The 21,173-nt window shown below is 44.3% G+C and overlaps 1 protein-coding gene across 5 annotated transcripts in view; it reads left to right on the forward strand.

The window, feature by feature from the left end:
- The window catches only part of FAM184B (family with sequence similarity 184 member B), a 186,884-nt gene that overhangs the window by 94,580 nt on the left and 71,131 nt on the right, over positions 1 to 21,173 (forward strand). For all 5 annotated transcript variants that reach the window (XM_047855650.1, XM_047855649.1, XM_047855651.1 and 2 more), the window contains 2 exons: positions 18,280 to 19,032; positions 19,788 to 19,923. In XM_047855650.1, coding sequence (XP_047711606.1) covers positions 18,280 to 19,032; positions 19,788 to 19,923 — 889 coding nt within the window. The remainder of the gene's footprint in view (positions 1 to 18,279; positions 19,033 to 19,787; positions 19,924 to 21,173) is intronic.

Below are 21,173 nucleotides of genomic sequence, written 5' to 3' on the forward strand. Positions count from 1 at the left end.
AACTCTTCTTTGTAGAACTAGAGACCTTAATGGAAAAGACAACACATTTATCATTGGGCCATTCAGACCAAAATAGACCAGCCAGGTGGAGGCGGCATGGTCAGGCGAGGCCTCAGGACTTGATTCTTCTCTGTCAGAATCTGTTTCTCCCTCCAGGGCTTTTGTCTCAGGCCCAGACCCTTGTGGATTGATTGATGCTGAACAGTTCAATGGTATATCCCAACCTTAAAATAAAAGAAAAACAACTAGATTTTTTTTTTCTGATATAACTGAAGTACACACTCATTATAGAAAAAAATGGAGAATGCACAAAAACAAACAAAAAACAAAAAAGGAGAAAAATTGATCACCATTCATTTTGTACCATCCAGAGATCACCCTAGTCATATTCTGGTATATTCTTGACGCTTTTCTTTGTTGATGTGTGTGTGTGATTTTAAAACACCATCTTGCCTCTTCAATTTTATATCTTTAATTTTAACTGAATCTACTCTAACTTTTTGAGGTCCCTGCTGTGGCCGGCTTCTGTGGACTCTGTTTTCTCACAGATGCTCCTGATAGGACAAGCCAGAGACAAAAGATGGCCTGGTCTGTGAGCTTGCCCCAGTGTGGCTCTTCCATTTCTTGTGTGAAGGTTAAGTGAGCCATATCTACCCGTCACCCATAAATTGAGAATCGAACAGAGCATCTAGCAGAACTCCCTACTTGAGGGGGCACCTGGGTGTCTCAGTAGGTTAAGCTACCTACTCTTGATTTTGGCTCAGGTCATGATTTCATGGTTCATGACTTTGAGCCCCAAGTCAGGCTCTGTGCTGACAGCATGGAGCCTGCTTGGGAGTCTTTCTTCTCTCTCTCTTTGCCCCTTCCCTGCTCGTGCATGCTTTTTCTCTCTCTCAAAATAAATAAACATTAACAAGATAAAATGTAAAAGAATTCCCTGCTGTAGTACTCAAGGCCACCCATGGTCACAGCATAGAAACTCAGCTATGGCTGGGAAGACAATTTGCAAAGGAGACCCGAGTATTGTAAATGGGTCTTTGGGTTTTAAGGTGTTATTTGGACAAGAATATTTAGCTTGAAACATACCATTTACTGAACATTATGCAGAAGGAACAATAAATGGATTGGAAAATTCTTAAGGAGATTTTTTCCCCCAGAGAACAGTGAAGAAAATAAAAATTCATTTAGAATGAGCATTCAATATATTTATCTTTCATGCTGTGGGGTTTACCTTTAAAGTTGCTTTGTGAACTGTAAAGTGCTATGTAAAAATAACATTAGCACTCATTGTTACACCATTTGTATGGAGCAAATGGATATGCATGTCTGTGTAGATACACACACAACCTGCTTTCAGAATTTAACTTTATAAAATCGTAATTTAAACAGGTGAACTTGAAGAGCTGCTGTTTCTGCTTTTGAGTTCACACAATTTCATTTGTGTGCGCTGTTATAGATTTTGATGCCCCAGTTTGGATTACTTGTCTGTTACAATATTCCCTGTGAGCAGTGTTAAGATTTCTTTGGATTGGCTTTATCCACAAAGGAAGTATGACTAACATACTCGTATCCATTGACCAGGTTAGCTAACCAAGGGAACTATCCCTAGTCTTCCCTTTCCAAAAAGCTGTAAACAAATATTCCATGTTTACAAGACAAGATGGCCACTTTCCAGGTCCCACATCTGCTTTAGTGCAGCTGACTAGAAGGCAGGAAGGCCCATGTCTGTGTGAGAGCAGGCCTGGACCAGGAAAAGAAGGTGCTCTAATTGAGAGCGTTTGGAGAGGGGCGCCTGGGTTGCTCAGTTGGTTAAGCGTTGGACTTCGGCTCAGGTCATGACCCCTGAGTTTGTGGGTTTGAGCCTCGCATGAGGCTTGTGCTAACAGCTCAGAATCTGGAGCCTGCTTTGGACTCTGTCTCCCTCTCTCTCTGGCCCTCCCCTGCTCATGCTCTGTTGCATTCTTTCTTTCAAAAATAAATAAACATTTAAAAAAAAAGATCCTTTGGAGAAACTGCAGTCACCTTTTAGCTAAGTCTCAGTCTAAACTGGTTTGAGAGACAGTGGGCGTCAGTTACTCAGAAGCCTAAGCCTCCCAGCACAGCCATGTGCAGCTAGGTACCTAGCAATGGCTCTCTGATGGGTTATGGGGAGATTTTTTTTTTCAATGTTTATTTTTGAGAGAGAGGGAAACACAGAATCCAAAGCAGGTTCCAGACTCTGAGCTGTCAGCACAGAGCCTGACGCAGGACTGGAACTCATGAACCATGAGATCATGACCTGAGCCAAAGTCAGACGCTTAACCAGCTGAGCCACCCAGGCACCCCAAGGTAATGGTGAGATTTTAATTAGCATCAAGGACTCCATCTAGGAATCCGTCCCGAGCCCATTTTCCTGCAGGAGCCCAGCCTTACTTGGAACCTGTTCTATCCCATTTCCACAAAGGAAGGGGTAGCAACCTCATGACCTCTGCTCTTTCTGGGCATTTTGGCACTCAAATTCAGGTCTTCCTTCTTAAGAGCTAGCTAGTCCTCTATTCTGACTTGGTGCCAGGAAGTTGGGGCTCCACCATGTGTGTAGACATTTGAGTCAAGAGCAAGGACCACAGCCTTTCCATGTTCTGGCATCCTAGGATGCTATGTTTCCAAGGTGGGGTGGAATGGACACCCCCTCAGTCGTGCAAGCAGGAGAATCCTCTGGACTCTTTTCCCTCTTCCCCACCCCACATACAGAGCATCTCTAGGCCTGCCATCCTTCCTGGTACTTCTTCCCCTCTCTGGCTCTAATTCCAACTTTTGCCACCCCCAGCTTGTTCTTGGGCATCCTGCAGTCCTCTTCCTGCCCCCATTATATTGGGACTCCACTCTGCAGCCAGGGCGGTGTCCCAAACTTATGAACTGGAGAGTGTATTAGGTTCTCCACAGAAACAGAATACACACACATGCACACACACACACATGTACACGTGTGAATGATTTCTTTTTTTTTAAATGTATAGCACCTAGAATAGTCGATGGAATTGTTTTTCTTTTTTGTTTTTGGTTTTTTTTTCTTTTTTTTTTCTTTTTTTTTTTTTGTGTGAATGATTTCTTATAAGGAATTGGCTCACCAGGTTATGAAAGCGGAGAGGCCGCCTGATGTCTGGTCTGGCAAGCTGGAGACCCATGAGCACTGGCCGTGTAAATTTCAGCCCCAAGTCCACAGGCCTGAGGAGAACCAATGGTGCCCTGTCCAAGGGCAGAAGACTGATTCCACATGCAGCAGTCAGAGTGAATTCTCCCTCACCACGGCCTTTCCTTCTATTCAGTCTCCATTGGAGCTGCGGAGGCCCACCCACACTGGGGAGGGCAGTCCGCTTCACTCTGCCTACTGATTCAAATGTTAATCTCATTCAGAAACACTCACAGACACACCCAGAATCCTGTTTAACCAAATAGCTGGCATCCCATGGCCTAATCAAGCTGACACATCAAATTAACCATTACGGAGTGTGTTATTCACCACATTACAGACAGGCAGAATCTTATGAGAAAAGCTTCCTGCAAGACATGTAAACATAGTTCCCCAATGTATGCACACATCATTTTTCAAGGTCTGAGGACTCTGCAGATGAATGTGAAAAATGCAGATCCCTGCCCCACCGCCACCTCGACCCCACGACCTACCACACCAGGCTTCCTGGGGGGCAAGGTCCCATGGGAATATGCGCAATCACTACGTGCTAGGCACACAGGATAAACCCTTAACATGGATGCTGCAGCCTTGAGGGTCCAAGCCCTGCCTGCCTGTCCAGCATTGTGTCACACTGTCCTCCCCTTTCTGCTAATGTTCCTCCCCAGGAGGGCTCCCCTTGTGTGTCCCTTCCCAGCCCATTCTGTGTCATGCTTTTGTGCTACCTGCTGTTTCTGAGACTCCCTCTACCTGTATTCTCCTCCCCTCCCTGCCCACCTAGCTGACAACTGCTCATCTTTTTTTTTTTTAATTTTTTTTTTCAACGTTTATTTATTTTTGGGACAGAGAGAGACAGAGCATGAACGGGGGAGGGGCAGAGAGAGAGGGAGACACAGAATCGGAAACAGGCTCCAGGCTCTGAGCCATCAGCCCAGAGCCCGACGCGGGGCTCGAACTCACGGACCGCGAGATCGTGACCTGGCTGAAGTCGGACGCTTAACCGACTGCGCCACCCAGGCGCCCCTACAACTGCTCATCTTTTTAAGCCCAACTCATTCTGATGCCTTTCTGCTAGGATAAAGAGAAACTTCATTATTCGAGAAATATTGACAGGGTCCTTTGCACATGTCAGGCACTGTTCTGGGATCTAGTAGTGGACTTGACAGACGAAAGTCTCTGCATACAACTTATTTTCTGGAGAGGGAGGCACATAAGTAAATTTTTAAAAATATGTTAGATATATAATATGTCCGATGAAGGTGACAGGGAGAAAAATCAAGGGGGAAAGATACGGGGAGAGCAAGGCTTTGGGGTAATCAGGGCAGGTACCACCGATAAGGTGGCATATGAGCAGAAACCCAAAGCCATGTAGATGTCAGATGGAAGGATGATAATCCCCAAAAGGCAACAATATATGCACAGATACAGAGAGAGGGCCATGGCATGACTGAGGCGTAGCAAGGATGTCAGTGCAGTGGAAGGTGGGCGGATTGAGAAAGAGCATGAGGTGAGCTCAGAAAGGTCATGGGGAGCCAGGTCAGGTAACCCCCTTTTGGCCATTTTAAGGCCCTGACTTTTCCTGAGTGTACTGGAAACAAGGGGAAGATTTTGAGCAGTGGAGGGACATGATTTGGCTGACTTTTAGCAGACTGTATGGGGAAGGCAGAAGCAAGAGTTGGGAGGTCATTGCAGTGGTCCAGGTGGGAGGTGCTCATGACTCAGTTTAAGGGGAGGATGGGAAGGTGAGAAGTGGTCACATTCAGGGAGTGGATATGGGATGTGAGAGACATATTTGAGCCAGGAAATTTTAAACATGCTTTTATTCTGATGAAATATAAATAACATAAAATTTATCATTTTAAAATGTATAGTTCAGTGGCATTTAAGTACATTCACATCGTGCAACCATTATCACCAGCTAGCTCTAGAACTTTTTCATCTTCCTAAACTGAAACTCTATACCTTGTCAACAATAACTCCACATTCCCATACCTTCCTCCAGCCCCTGCAACCACCATTCTACTTTTTGTCTCTGTGAATTTGACTACTCTAGGATCCTCATATAAACAATCACACAATATTTGTCATTCGTGACTGGCTTATGTCACTTAGCATAATGTCTTCAAAGTTCATCCAAGTTCTGGCATATGTCAGAACTTCTTTTTTTTTTTTAAGTTTATTTATTTATTTTGAGAGAAAGTGTGTGTGTGAGCAGGGGAGGGGCGTAGAGAAAGGGAGAGAGAGAGAGAGACAGAGAGAGAGAGAATCCCAAGCAGACTCTGCACCATCAGCGCAGAGCTTGACATGGGGCTTGAACTCATGAACAGTGAGATCATGACCTGGGGTGAAACCAAGAGTCGGACACTCAACTGACTGAGCCACCCAGGTGCCCCAGAATTTCTTTCTTTTTAAGTGTGAATAACATTGTATGTATATACTACATTTTGTTTATCCATCCATCCACTGATGGACGCTTGGGTTGTTTCTGTCTTTTGACTATTGTGAATAATGCTGTGAACATGGCTGTACACATACCTGTTCAAGTCCGTGCTTTCAATTCTCTTGGAATTGAAACTCTAGAAGTATAATTACTGTATCAACTGGCAATTCTACGTTTAATTATTTGAGGAACCCTCCTACCATTTTCCAAGTGGCTACACCACTTTACATTCCTGCCAGCCATGCACAAGGGTTCCAATTTGTCCACATCTCATCAACACCTGTCTTCTGTTTTTTTAAAAATAACCATCCTAGGGCACCTGCGTGGCTTAGTCAATTAAGTGACTTTGGCTCAGGTCACGATCTCATGGTGTGTGAGTTCAAGCCCTGAATTAGGCTATTAGGCTCTGCAGTGACAGTGCAGAGCCTGCTTGGGATTCTCTCTCTCCTTCTCTCTGCCCCTCGTCCATTTGCCCTCACTCTCTCAAAACAAACAAACAAACAAACAAAAAACATCCTGATAGTTGTGAAGTGCTATCTTATTGTAGTATTGATTTGCATTTCCCTAATGATGAGTGACATTGTGTTGAACATCTTTTCAAGAACTTGTTGGTCAACTCCAAAATTTGACCTAAGCAACTAGACAGAGGGAGTTGGAGAATATTGCATGAGGTGAGATGGAGAACATTGTGGGAGGAACAGGTTTTGAAGGAAAAATCCAGAATTAAATGTGAGATGTATATTAGCTATCTGAGTGAAGATATTGGTAAGCAAGAGGATACATGAGTCAGACGTTCAGCTGATGGGTCCAACCTGGCCATTTAATTTGGGAGTCATTAGCAAATAAGCATGCATGAAATCATGAGCTTGGATAAGATCCCAAAGGAATGTTTGTAGAGAAGAGTAGCAATCTGAGGCCTAAGCTTTGAGGAACCCTTATTTGAAGGGTGAGAGATGACGAGGAACTAGCCAGATGAGGAGTGGCCAGTGGTCAGTAGGTGGATGATGTATTATGGGAGCCAAGTGAAGACTGTTTTGGGGAGGAGGAAGTGATTTCTAATGTCAAAAAGCTGCCAAAAAGTTGAACAGTTGGAGACTCAGAATTGGCTACTGTTTTAGCAATGTAGAGATCATTAGTGAAAGAGTGAGGAGTTGGCTTGGTGGATTGGTCAGCTTGAAAGCCTGTTTGGAGAGGGTTCGAGAGAGAAGAGGGTGGAAGGAATTAGTGACAATAGGTACAAACAAAGTATTTGAGAAGTCTTTATAAAGGGGTGCAGAAAAATGGGGGACTGGGATTAAGAAGGATTTTTGTTAATGAAAAAAATTACAGCACATTTATTTGTTGGTGGGAGTGATCCATTAATGATGATGCAGGATGGAAGGTGGGGGAGAATTACTGGGCAGTGTGATCCTTGCTTTCCTGTGCCTTTCCCTGTGCCCCTGAAGACTGCTAGCAAAGTACATCAGATACTGTTAAATATACTAGTTGTCTTTACATTTATTTATCTATCTATCTATCTATCTATCTATTTTTGAGAGACATAGAGAGGCAGAGCACAAGTTGGGGAGGGGCAGAAAGAGAAGGAGACACAGAATCCAAAGCAGGCTGCAGGCTCTCAGCTGTCAGCACAGACCCCGACATGGGGCTGGAACCCACAAACTGTGAGATCATGACCTGAGCTGAAGTCAGACGCTTAACCGACTGAGCCACCCAGGTGCCCCAATATACTAGTTGTCTTACTTGTTTCTTTCTCTCTCTCTTTGTGTTTTCCTGGCAATAATGCTGTGTTATAAACAACCCTAAAATCTCAGTGGCCTCCAACAGTGGTTTGTTTCATGCTCAGCCTGGCTGCTGCTCAGCGGCTCTCTGCTGAGCTTGGCTGAACCAGGATAGCTCCAGGCTTTGAGTTGAGGTCTGGAAGGTTCCACTTGTCTTTCATTCTGGGAACTGTGGCTACCCTGCGTGTACTCTTCCAGTGGCAAAAGGTAGAAGCACAAGAGGGCAAGCCAAAACACGAACACATTTAAAGCCTCTGTTTGCAACAAGTACTCTCAAATTCCATTTGCCAAAGCAAGTGATAAATAAAGCCCAACAGGGATTCAAGTAAATGAGGTCCATAGACTGGGAGGGCCATGGCCAGGAAGGGGAGGGAAAGGGAAAAAAATGGACAAATAATACACCTACCATATCTCATACAAGTTCCTAAATAGAATGATTTTTAGTTTTCTCTGTTTTTCCGGGGCTGAGCACCATGACTGCTAAATTCTGCAAATGTGGTAAATGCTACAAAAAATCTTGTAGGGAAGAATATTACCAGCTCTTTTCTAACCACAGTTATGCTTCCGTTTCTTTTAATTTTGGATCCAGAAGGGTTTGGGGTTGAATCCCAGCACCCTTACTTTTTAGCTCAATGACTTTTGGCAATAGTATCAATAATAGTAAAAATAATAACAGCATTTCTTGAGTGTTTACTGTGTGCTAGAAACACTGCTATAGGGTTTTAGGTTCACTATGTCATTTTAATCTCCAAGCAAATCTACGAGGTAGGCATTGCGTTTTCCATGCCTTAGATGAGGTTACTGAGAATCAGAGAGGTTCAATCACATACTCCAAGTCACACAGCTAGAAAGTGGTGGAGCTGTGATATGAAGCCAGATCCAGTAGTCTGTAAAGGCTCCTAGTGAGCACATGCCGTAGGACCCTTGCACGTTAAGTTAGGCCACCCAATGTCAGTTTCCTCAACTGTAAAATAGGGATAATCATGAGAATGGTCACTTTCTAGAATCATTAGAAGATTATTTGAAGGGGTGCCTGGGGGCTCAGTTGGTTAAGTGTCCAACTTTGGCTCAAGTCATGATCTCATGGTTCATGAGTCCGAGCCCCACATTGGACTCTGTACTGACAGTGCAGAACCTGCTTGGGATTCTCTCTCTCTTTCTCTCTACCCATCTCTCACTTGCATTCTCTCTCTCAAAATAAATAAATAAACTTAAAAAAATAATAAAAAAAGATTAATTTAAAAATCCTATGTCAGTTACCTGGCCCAGTGAAGCTTATACTCTGGGCACTCAATAAATATTATTTCCTTCCTTCCTTTTTTATTTCACTTCTGACTCCTGCTTCCAGACTTGATGGAAAACTTCCTCAGGATCTCATGCACATAATACATAAATTATGACTTTGTTAAACCTACAATACTCAACCTCTAAGACCCTCACAGGCCCTCTGCTGAAATTTTCTCCGGAATCAAACCATTAGCAGTGGATTTCTAAAACCCTTGGGAAGACTGTGACTGGCTCAGTATTTCTCTTGGCTGCTAAATTATTCATGTCCCTTGATGGATTCTGAAGTCGGCCTCCTACTGAGGAGGTGGATTTATAAATGAGGTTCGGGCAGTTCCTTTGATGTTTCAGTTGGCTAGGTGGTGAGTGAAAGAAAGCATGGCACCAAGCCCAGAGAAAGGGTGGGTCTGCTCCAATTCTGCTCAACAATTGCAGATGTAGAGGGCAGCGGGAGGAGCAGATTGAGTCTCCAAAAAAGGGGGACATTTCTTTTTGAGAGCAGAACATGAGAAGAGAGGGGGAAGAAACATTTAATGAGTACCTACTATGTGCCAGAACCTCAGAGATGTAATCCTATCATATCCTTAAAAAACAGGTCTATTTTATAGGCAAGAAACAGTTTCCAAGAAGTTAAATAACTTGAACAGTTTTTTAAAAAGATAAGAGTCAGAAAGTATATATATCAACTGAATTAGGTTTTCTGAGAGTGACAGAAAACCCAAATGCAATCCAGTTGAAATCAGTCCAGGGCTGGCATGGCCTTCCACGGCAGCAAAGGCCCTGGCTCCTCTTATCTCATTGTTCTGCCAATCTTAGCCCATGGTGTTCACAACATGGTCCAAGAAGACCGCTCAGAAATAGAGGACCCATCCTGGAAGAAAGGAATGACATGTCTGCTTATATCCAGCTGGGCAGAACTTGATCACATGGCTGTTCAGAGCTGGAAGGGAAGCTGAGAATTGTGGCAAACTTCCCATGGAAAGGTTAAGGCTTCTATTTTTTTCTTAAGTTTATTTTGGGAGAGATAGAGACAGCACGAGTGGAGGAGGGGCAGAAAGAGAGGGAGAGAGAGAATCCCAAGCAGTCTCCACACTGCTAGCACAGAGCCTGACGCAGGGCTTGAACTCACCAACTGTGAGATCATGACCTGAGCTGAAACCAAGAGCCGGACGCTTAACCTACTGAGCCACCAGGCACCCCTAAACCTTCTATTTTTAAGGATGTAGGAGAGAAACAGATACTGGGCACACCAGCAATCTCTGCTACCAGGAAGGTAAACCTACGCCCATCTCATTCCAGAGGATCCTGGCCAGCTCCATTGTTTCTACCATATTGCCTTCCTTAGGAGAAATGCCACTGCTGCAGGGACCTCTGTCAGAATTAAAGTGCCCTACGGGAAACCATAATAGTAACAGTGGAGTCTCATCAGATGCTTAATGTGAGCCCGGCACCATGCAACATGCCTTAGAGCAGTATCTCATTTAATTCTTCAATAACTCAATAAAGCTCCCCCTTATTCTCCCCCTTATACAAATGAGGAAACTGAGACTCAGCGAGATGATATAGCACGTGCAAGGTCACACAGATAGCAAATAGCATCTGGGTCTATACATCGAATGACAAACAGGATCTAAACTCAGGCAGGAGAGATTCCAAGCCTAGTATTTTCATTGTTATCTTTGTTTCCTGTATGTTCCCACTTGAGGGCCTCTGCTCCTGCAGGTCTCCCTTCTCGAATCCTATTCTTTTAGTCTTTCACCACCCCTTTACAAAGTCCTCCTTCTGTTTAACAGTAAACACTCTGAGAACCTGAATCAAGCCGGACATTGACTATACTAGGTGCCTGGGAACTATGTAATATAGAAAGGTCCTGTTGAGGGTCCCTGAGGTCCCTACTTTGATGAAGCTCACGTTTTACTTCAACATCTAGCACCCAAGTGTCCATCTTGTGACATGAAAGGACCATAACAACCAAGTGCTGCAAAGTGCACTGGAAGAAAGATGAATGGAGTAAGTTTCTATTGTTTGTAGGGGACTAAAGGACACTTTATATAGGAAGTGAAATGTCTTATACTTTTTTCCAGTGGTTCCAAATAAAACTTAGTTATATTGCATCTTTTCCGTTCTTCTAAATTCTTCTCATCTGCCTTTCTCTAGTGCCTCCCACTTGCTTTGATCCTGTTTGTCTATCTGCTCTGTTCCCCTTCCCTTCACCAGTGTCTTTGGGGAATAGTAGGCACCCATCAGTCACCTCCCTTTCCCTGCCCTCCATTCTCTCCTTAACTGTACCAGTCTGCTTCTGCCCCAACACTGCACTAAATACTTTTTCCCAGCTTATGGTTAAGAATTCAAGTCTTTTTTTCTCTGGATCTCAGGTACATTAATTATGCAGTTATTCAGTATCTAGTGTTTCAGTGCATTCTCTCATGTAGTTCTCAATATAGCCGTAAGAGATTGATGCTGTTGTTAAAGTCATTTTTAAAAATGTTTATTTATTTATTTTTGAGAGAGAGAGAGAGAGAGAGAGCAGGGGAGGGACAGAGAGAGAAGGAGAGAGAGAATCTCAAGCATGGGGCTCAGTCCCACAACTGTGAGATCATGACCTGAGCTGAAATCAAGTCAGATGCTTAACCGACTGAGCCACCCAGGTTCCCTTTGTTAATACCATTTTGCTGTTAAAGGAACTGAGCTCTAGAGAGGTTGAATTATCTTCCCAAGTCACCAGGTAGGAAACAGTGAGGCTGGAACTCCAACCTAGGTTGGCTAGCCCTGGAGCTTAAGCTCTTAATGACTGCTCCTCCAAAAAGCAAGAGATAACACTGTATGGTAAAATAGGAATGGGCCAAGAATTGGGGATGTGGCCTATGAAATGTGGTAGAGAATTTAAATAGCCCTTACAGGGAAAAGGAATAAGGAATGACTTCGAGACATATTGATTAAAGGTATCAGCATGGAGACCACAGGTGAAGTCAGGCATATTTTTTTTTTCAGTCTAACAAGGTCTTATTTAATGTTCCAGACTGCCTCAAATCCATACTTGTCAAGTTTCTTTTTTTTTTTTTATTTAACATTTTTATTTTAATTCTAGTTAGTTAACATAAGTGTTACATTAGTTTCAGATGTGCAATATAGTGATTCGGAGGTTGGGAATCTTACGGACCAGTTAGGAGTATTTGACAAGAGTTGAGGTGGTTGGATTGATCTGCTGTTTTGAATACCAAGGATGTGAGGCTAAAGATGAGATGGGCAGAAGGCTTGAGGATGTCAATAAGAAGGTAGTTGAAATGATTGGCCATGGAGTTCAGGTTAAAAATTGGCAGTGGTGGTGGAAGGCAGTTAAGATGAAAACAGACTATTGCACCAGGTAAAGAAAGAGAGGTTAAACTCAGAGAGCAAACTTACAAGAGTGAGGAAGTGGAGAAGATAGAAAAAGAAGAAGATGTCTTAATAGTAGGCAGGATATCCCAGTGGAGCCCCCCAGGAATGCCCTTGCCATGGTCATAGTCGTGAACATTCACACATGTCTCCATGTTGCACAGGAAGACAAATTTGACACATTTGAACGTTCCCAAAATTTTTTGAGTTAGGTTTATGACACAAAATGGCGTCTCTTTCTCCTGCAAGGAGAGGAGACTCTTCCTCCGTCTCTTCACTAGGCTTCTGTATTAATTATGAAGATGTGGGTTGTTGTTTTTTTTTAAACGCCGAGCTCTAGAATTTCACTCATAAGCAGGGGCGCCTGAGTGGCTCAGTCGGTTAAGCGTCCAACTTCGGCTTAGGTCATGATCTCACAGTTCGTGAGTTCGAGCCCTGCATCGGGCTCTGTGCTGATAGCTCAGAGCCTGGAGCCTTCTTCGGATTCTGTGTCTCCCTCTCTCTCTGCCCCTCCCCTGCTCATGCTCTCTCTCTCTCCTTCAAAAATAAATAAAAACATTAGAATTTCATATGCAAAAAGCAGACCTCAAGTTTACTGGCAGGAATGGAAAAGGAAAAAAAGTTTGTTTCTTAGCAGTGAAATAAGAAACATATCAATAATCTTCCATGAAGAAACACCTCAATGTCTATCAGAAAGCAGCAGAAAAATAAATTATAGCACATCCATACAATGGCATATGAAGCAGACAAAAATAAAAATAAGGAATTGCTTTATGTACAGAATTACATAACCTCCAAGATCTATTGCAGGGTTAAAAAAAATCACGGTCTAGATTAATGCACATTTGTGTAAAAGAGGGTGAGAAATATGATATGAAATATAACATAATATACTTTCTTATTTGTGCATACGCTATCCTTGGAGTAACCTTCTGGGTGAGGGCATGAGGGGAAAGGGAGGAGGGCACTTCTGGACTCCAGGAGTTCTGTAACTGGATCTCAGGCAAACAGAACAATTGGAGCAGACCCTTGGTGGGGATTAGTTGGGGACTTTTCATTGGGAGCTGCCATGAGTAAACGTGCATATGCGCAAGAGCCCTCAGACATCATGTGCCCACCCACAGTGTAATACCCTCTCTGATACCTCTGATCTTGTGTTAATTCAAGGGTATGCATGTGGGGAGAGTTTTCACAGGACAGAGTTTTATAGTCCTCAAAACCCAGAGGACAGTGGTTTCTACTCAAACAGGTGGAGTTCTTTCTTCTTTGAGTTCTTTGGGTTCTTTTTTCATTGAGTGCTTTTGTGGCATCAGGATATGCAGAATCTTCAACTAAGTTTTCTGTTCTACAGCTGTAGATGAATGTAGGAATTCTATTCTCCATGATCACCACCTACACCAGTTGATTTTATCCTTCATGGAATCACCGATGACAAATTTCATGGAATAACCTTTTCAAGGATGTTTTGTTCTTCACCATGAGAAAGCCTTATTTATGTTCAGATTCACTCATGGCACAAGCTTGACTCTACTGAAGAGAATCTTTATCAGTTGGGTATTAGGTGTGCAGAAAGAGTTAACTTAGATGGCCCAAGATGGCTTGTGCTTAGATTGGCTGTCTTGCAAAGTGGCCCTCACTTGGCATCCGGGAACTTAGCTCTCCAGAGGGTTCCCACCACCCAGACTGTTAAGAGTGACTCACTATGCCTAAACTGTTTGTGCAAATGGTGTGATTTATACTGAGCACTTGCTTTCCTTCTGGGAATCTGGTATTTTTGTACTGCCAGTAGAAGTTGCCTACCTGGCTAGCCCCCAGTAAAAACTGTACTCAGTCTTTAATGAGCTCCTTTGGTAAACAGTATTTCACAGTTGTTGTTACAATGCTTTGATAGGGAAATTAAGCAAGTCCTGTGGGATTGTGCTGGAAGAGGACTCCACTGGGGGAGGACTTTTGGAAGCTTGAGCCTAGTTTCCTCCAGACTTCTCCCCATTCATCTTTTCCCTTTGTTGAGTTTACTTTGTAGACTTTCACTGTAATCATAGGATTCTGACTGTATGCTGAGTCCTGTGAGGTTTCCTAGGGTAACAGTAGCTGTTGGAACAAATAAATGCCAGGACTTCAGAGGCCCAATACTATAGGTTATTTCTTATTTATATAAAGATCAGTGCCAGTGCTCCTGGTGAGTAGATGGTCTTCCATCAATCATCAAGGACCTAGGTGCCTTCCATCTTGTATTCCACCTTCTTCTAAAGCCTCGGAGTCCTGTTCATTAAGTTTGTAGATGGAAAAAAGAGACTATGGAAAGTACATACCCCCTTCTTAACCCTCCTCTTCACCTTAACTCCACTGTTGGCCCGAAGATGACACCACTACATCTGGCTACATTCCATTGGCAATTATGGTCCCATGTAGATACAAGGGGGCTACGAAATGTGGTCTCTGCTTGGTGGCTGTTCCCCTGCAGCAACTCTGTGGAAATAAAGCATAAATCCTTGATGGCCTGCAACAGGATCATAATAGATCTATTTATTATGAAACTATGACACCCTCAACTTCCTCCCAAGTGCTAGGAGACAATACACAGAAGCCATACTGTTCTTGCCTATATGCAGGTTGACATGTAAAAGGAAATAGGTCATCCCAAATTGAGTGGGCAAGGCTAACTTTTCCCGGGAAGTCTTCTTTCCAAATAGATCCCTTCTGTGTTTCCATAGTAATTGGTGCTGATCCCTCTTATAGCACTTATCACAAGGTATTGAAACTTCACCGATTTCTTGTCTGACTTTCCCATTGAATCATAATATTTTTGAGGCTACAACTTTAGTTGTCTTATCGACCATATGTTCTGTGCCCAGAACAGAATCTGGTCCATCTCAGATGTGCAGTAAATGCATAAAGGAATAAGTGGTTGAATGGGACAGGGAGATGCAATGTAGTAGCAGGCTGTGAGCATGTGCTTCAGAGTTAGTGAAAATTTCTTATCTTCTGTGACCTTGCAAAAGTTACTAAACTTCTCTGAACCTCAAATTTTCATTCTTAGAATGGGGATAAAAATACTAACTTTGCAACATTGCTATGAGGATTTTCTGAGATTATGAATGTGTATACCGCACCTAACCTTGTTCTAGGGATATTAGTAAACTCTGTAAAAATGGTATTTATTATTGACACAAATGACAGCCAGTGGCATTACCAGTTCCAACATTCGGTTACTCCAGATACACTCTTAGATGCAAACTATTAGAAGCCGTAGAAACCCAAGGTGGGCAAATTGTGTGCAAGGGTGATGAGAGGAACGAGTTGTAGAGACAGCAGCTTCATTTCATTGGCAAGTCTTCCTGGGAGGACAAAAGGGCTTCCTTTCCTTGACCTTGACATCAAAGAGTATTAGATTCACATTCTCGAAACAGTGCTTATTCTCTGAAGACTTCACAAGATGTCAAGCTCATCTCACACCTTTAGAACAACCATGGTTCAAGATACAGCTCTGATTCCTTCTTCATTCACTCATCCACTTAAGAAATATTTTTAGAGTGTTCACCTTGAGTCAGGCACTAGGGATCATTAGTAGTGAACAAAGAAGACCAGTCTCCTCTGTCACAGAGCCTACATTTTAGGAAGGGAGACAGACAGCCAACCAATAGGTATGTCACATGTAGACGGTGAAAAAGAAGATTTTAGGAGTGCCTGGGTGGCTCAGTCGATAAAGTGTCTGTTGATTTCGGCTCAAATTTGTGATCTCACGTTTCATGAGTTTGAGCCCCATGTCAGTCTCTGTGCTGACAGTTCAGAACCTGCTTGGGATTCTTTCTCTCTCTCCTTTTCTCTCTGTGCCTCCCCTATTTGTGTTCTTTCTATTTCAAAATAAATAAATAAACTTAAAAAAATTGAGATTTTAGGCAGCATCCTGGATATGTGGTTTCTTTTTTTAAAAAATTAATTAATTAATTTATTTATTTATTTTTGAGAGAGAGAGAGAGAGACAGATAGAACATGAGCAGGGGAGAGGCAGAGAGAGAGTGAGACACAGAATCTGAAGCAGGCTCCAGGCTCTGGGCTGTCAGCACAGAGCCCAACATGGGGCTTGAACTCAGGAACTGCGAGATTGTGACCTGATCTGAAGTCAGAAGCTTAACTGATTGAACCACCCAGGCACCCCTCAAGTTCTGCAGTCTTAAGGTAAACTGTTATTAAACGTATCACAGGTGTCAGCTCTAGTGGTGCCATTTGGCCTTCTTCAATAACTATTTCATAATTACATATACATACATACACACACAATTACCCCAAACTTTCTCTCATATCATGTTTATGATTGATTTATTCTCATAATCATCTAAGCCCCTGTGTTTTTTACTGTTTTAAAGCAATGGAAACCTTTTGGATTATTTATAAACTCCATGTCTGGTAACCCCCCAGTGTGAAAGCAGTTCTTCTCTGGTTCAGGAGGGTCTCCACCTGCTTTGCCTCCACCTTGATCCCTTCAACGGCCTTCAGTCTCACAGAGGAACTTGGGGATATAAGGAATAGGGTTTGAAAGCCATTAATGAAGTCTTAACTAAGTAGTGGGAAATTGATAATGAAATTCTAGTCCAATTCAATAGACAAGACTTATGAACAAGGGAAAAACAGCAACCTACAAAAGTCAAGGGTCTATAAGTGTGAAACTGTGTGACAAGGCTCCTGGGTGGCTCAGTTGGTCAAGCATCCAACTTTGGCTCAGGTCATGATCTCACGGTTCGTGAGTTCGAGCCCTGCGTCGGGCTCTGTGCTGACAGCTCGGAGCCTGGAGCCTGCTTCCCATTCTGTGTCTCCCTCTCTCTCTGCCCCATCCCCACTCATGCTGTCTCTCTCTGTCTTAAAAATAAATAAAACATTAAAATTTTTTTTTAAATTTGTTCAATACAGATTTCTTGATTTTCTTCCCCATGCCTGTCCTACCTGTAGCTTTTCCCTTTTAGTAAACATCTACCTGTTGCTCAGGCCAGTTCCTGGGCCCTACCATGCTCCCACCTTCCTTCCTTCTCTTCTCTGCAATAACAAAGTGCCCCTGTTTTGTTCCTGAAGTTATGGAGAAACAGTGTTTCACCATGGATACAGCGCAAGCTGTTGCCTCTACCAGATTGAGGAGGCTGCCTTCTATTTCTAGGTTGTTGAGTGTTGTTGGTATTACGAAGGGGTGTTGTATTTTACCAAATGCTTGTCCTGTGTCTATTGAGACAATCATGTCCTTTTTGTCTTTTATTCTATTCATATGGTGCATTCCATTAACTGATTTTTAGATGTTAAATCAACTTTGCATTCCTGGGATAAATCCCATTTGGTCATGGTGTGTAATCCTTTTTATATACTGCCGAATTCTATTTTCTGATGTTTTGGGTTTTTTTGGGGGGGTTGTTTGTTTTTGTGCCCCAAAGTGTTTTCTGTTTTTAACAAATCTGAGCTTTAAACCTTTTGCTGGATTCCCATGGCACTCCAGAGCTCCCCTATGGATCTCTGCCACAGATATGTGGCCTTTATGCATTAATCACTCCCTCACTTCACTTTGCTTCCACCACTTTCCTGTCTCACCTCCCTGCTTCTTTACTAGTCTCTCCTGGGGACAATTTTTTTAAATCTATTTTTTAAAGTTTATTTATTAAAAAGTTTTTTTTTTTAATGTTTATTTATTTTTGAGAGAGAGAGATACAGAGGATGAGTAGGGGAGGGGCAGAGAGAGGGAGACACAGAATCCAAAGCAGGCTCCAGGCTCTGGGCTGCCAGCACAGAGCCTGATGCAGGGCTCAAACCCATGAACCGTGAAATCGTGACCTGAGCCAAAGTTGGACACTTAACCAACTGAGCCACCCAGGCGTCCCTAAAGTTTATTTTTTGAGAGAGAGAGAGAGAGAGAGAGAGCAGGGGAGGGGCACAGAGAGAGGGAAAGATAGTATCGCAAGCGGGGATCCCCAACAGGGGGCTCAAAGTCACCAACCGTGAACTGTGACCTGAGCCAAAACCAAGAGTCAGAGGTTCAACCAACTGAGCCGCCCAGGCACCCATCCCAGGAGGGGTTTCTACTAAATCGTTTCTACTAGTTTCTACTAAATCATTTCCACACAAATCCTCTTCTCAGGTGCCGCTGGTGGGGATCAGCTTAAGTCACTACCATGGGGGAGAAGCATCTCTGGCCACGTCGTCCCTCACATATCCACACTCCTCTCACTAACTGGGCTCTGTGGATTTTCCTGCAGGTGATTTACGCCCTCAACACCCGCCAGGATGAAGCGGAGGCCAGCGTGGAGGCTCTGCGGGAAGCCCACCGGGAGGAGCTCCAGAAGGCCGTGGCGGAGACCGAGGCTAGGCTCCTGCGGGAACAGGGCCACGCAGAGGAGGAGGCCCTACTCCAGCGCATTCGGGCCCTGGAGAACGCCTTGGAGCTGCAGAAGAGGCTGACCCAGGAGGCGCTGGCTCAGTCAGCCACGTGCAGGCTGGAGACCAAAGAGAGGGAGCTGAGGGTGGAGGCAGAGCACGCCGAGCGGGTCCTCACCCTCTCCAAGGAGATGCTGGAGCTCAAGGCCGACTATGAGAAGAGGCTCCGGCACCTGGCGAACCACGAGACGCCCCAGTGGGGCCAGCTTTCCCAGGAGGGCCCGGAGCCCAAGGGAGAGCCAGGCCACGGCCACGAGATGCGGGACATCCTCCTGGAGGTGGAGAGGCTGCGAGCGGAAAACCAGCAGCTGAGCAAAGACTACGCCAGGAAGGCTGAGGAGCTGCAGGCCACCTATGAGCGGGACACCGAGGCCATCCGGCAGGCCATGCAGCAGTCCGTGAGTGAGGCCCTGTGGCAGTGGCAGGAGAAGGAGACGGACCTCCGCAAGAACTTCCAGGTCCAGGAGTCGGCCCTGCAGGCTCAGGTCAGGAAGCTAGAAGGAGATCTGGAGCACAGGGGCCGCAAGATAAGTGACCTGAAGAAGTATGCCCAGAAGCTGAAGGAGAGGACTCAGGTAAAGCAGGGTCTCGGATGGCTTGCAAATGAGATCATATTCGTGGTCCCTAATTTTAACACTTACTGTGTGTTAAAACTGTTTTTAACATCTACTGAGCTTTAAACTCTTTGTGCAAAGCCCTTGACTTCTACCAAAGTGACTCCTCTTATTTCCCTTGAGTTCAAGTACATTCTGTCAGCAAATATTTACAGAATGCCTACTATTTGCCAGGCCCAGGGCTATGGCCAGGAGACACATGGTGAGCTGGGTCCCTGACCTCAGAGAGCTTAGACACTTACAGTTTGCAGAAGAAAAGAAATTGGGAGGCTTAAAGACTAACCTCGCTGGTCAGCTGCATTCTATAGCCCTCTTCATTCCATAACAACTTGCCTGTCTTAAACTCCTTGGGACTTGGCTTTCCTGGACAGCCAGAACATTGACAAGGCAGATCATTGACAAACCCCACACGCTCACAACACCCTGTCTCTAAAACTTGCAGCAGCTAATATTCCTAATAATCCCTGAGCACTTTTTCTGTCCCAGACACTTTATCTCATTTAATCCTCACCACAGAAAGGCTAAATATGTGCCCAAAGTCACACAGCCAATCTGGATGAGTAGGGATTTGATGAACATGAGCCACCGAATTGCAGGGACGCAGAGCTTATGCTGTGCACTGACCCACCTTTCAGATGTGACACTGGTTCTGTGTATATTGGATGTCTCCACAGAGAACTGTTCCTAGAGAAATGAGACCCTTTCTGTCTGTTTAGGACCTAGATGTGCAGCTCAAGGAGGCTCGGCAGGAGAACTCTGAGTTGAAAAGTACTGCAAAAAAACTCGGGGAGAAGCTGGCCATTGCCAAAGACAGACTGATGCTGCAGGAACGTCATGTAACACCGAAAACCGGTCAGATGTTCTGCAACAGCTTTTTTAAACATTTATTTATTATGAGAGAGAGAGCACGTGCATGCGTGAGAGTGGGGGAGTGGGAGAGGGGCAGAGAGAGGGAGAGAGAATCCCAAGCAAGCTCTGTGCTGACAGCAGGGCTCAATCTCATGAACTGAGCTGAAATCAAGGGTTGGATGCTTAACCAACTGAGTCACCCAGGTGCCCTGCAACAGTTTTGCAGCCTTGAGACTGTTGAGGGAGTAGAGCCAGGGGCGGGGCTGTTTGATCTGACCCCTGGTGGGCCAGCTCAATCCATGCAGGACAAAGGTGAGCTGCCATCTGGAGCCACCACAGTGCAAATAGCTAAAAGGCATGACGCAAAGGGACACCGCAAATGCTTCGTCACCAGGCCCACAACATGCCTGAATTCCTCAGCATTGGCTTTTCCCCCACGCTTGGGCAACACTTCATTCTTTTCCCATCATTTCACACAGCAACGTTACTGGGTCTTCCCAGTTGTTCTGTGAGTGGGTGTTGTCAGTATCTCCCATGGTCCAGACAAAGAGATGAGGCTGGAAGGGTAAGTGGCTCGCTCAAGGCCACTGGTTAATGGGATAACTGGTGTGTGTGTCTCAGAATATCTGACTCCAGGAGGCCTTCCAGTAGAGTCCCTCATCAGAAAGTTCTTGAATACCTACAGTGTGATCAACTTGATAGTAGGAGATATAAAAAAGGCACAAAACATAGGCTCTTGCCCCAGGGAGCTTATGGGACAGTGACTCTACAGCCCAGAGCATGCTTTGGTATCATGCAGTGGCCCAGGCTGTAGGGAAGTGAAGTGTCCTGAAAAGAGGTCACCATGGGCTGGAAGGGTGTGGAGGAGGAGGTTCGAACTGGAGCCACAAGTGTGTGGAGGCTTTAGTGCAATGTTTTCAAAAGTAGGGCTTGGATACCTATGAGAATATGGGAAGAAAACGGTGAGCATTTCTAGTTATATTTGTTTTTTGTTTTATCTTTTACATTTAAATATTTTGAATGTATATCTATCCAGGAATATGTTCAATTTTTTTTTTTTTAACCTATGGAAAGTACAATCAAAAAGCTTTGACAATGACTTGTTTAAGAAGCTAGCATTCGGGATGCTGCTTGAGCAAAGACAACAATCACCACCTTGACTATGCTTGAGGGGCCAGAAGGCCACAGAGCAGGGGAGTCCATCCGAGAGTGGTGGGTAGAATAGTCAAACAGCAGAATGGGTACCCGACTGC

The sequence above is a fragment of the Prionailurus viverrinus genome, chromosome B1 (genome assembly GCF_022837055.1).
Source record: "Prionailurus viverrinus isolate Anna chromosome B1, UM_Priviv_1.0, whole genome shotgun sequence".
NCBI classification, from domain to species: Eukaryota; Metazoa; Chordata; class Mammalia; order Carnivora; family Felidae; genus Prionailurus; species Prionailurus viverrinus.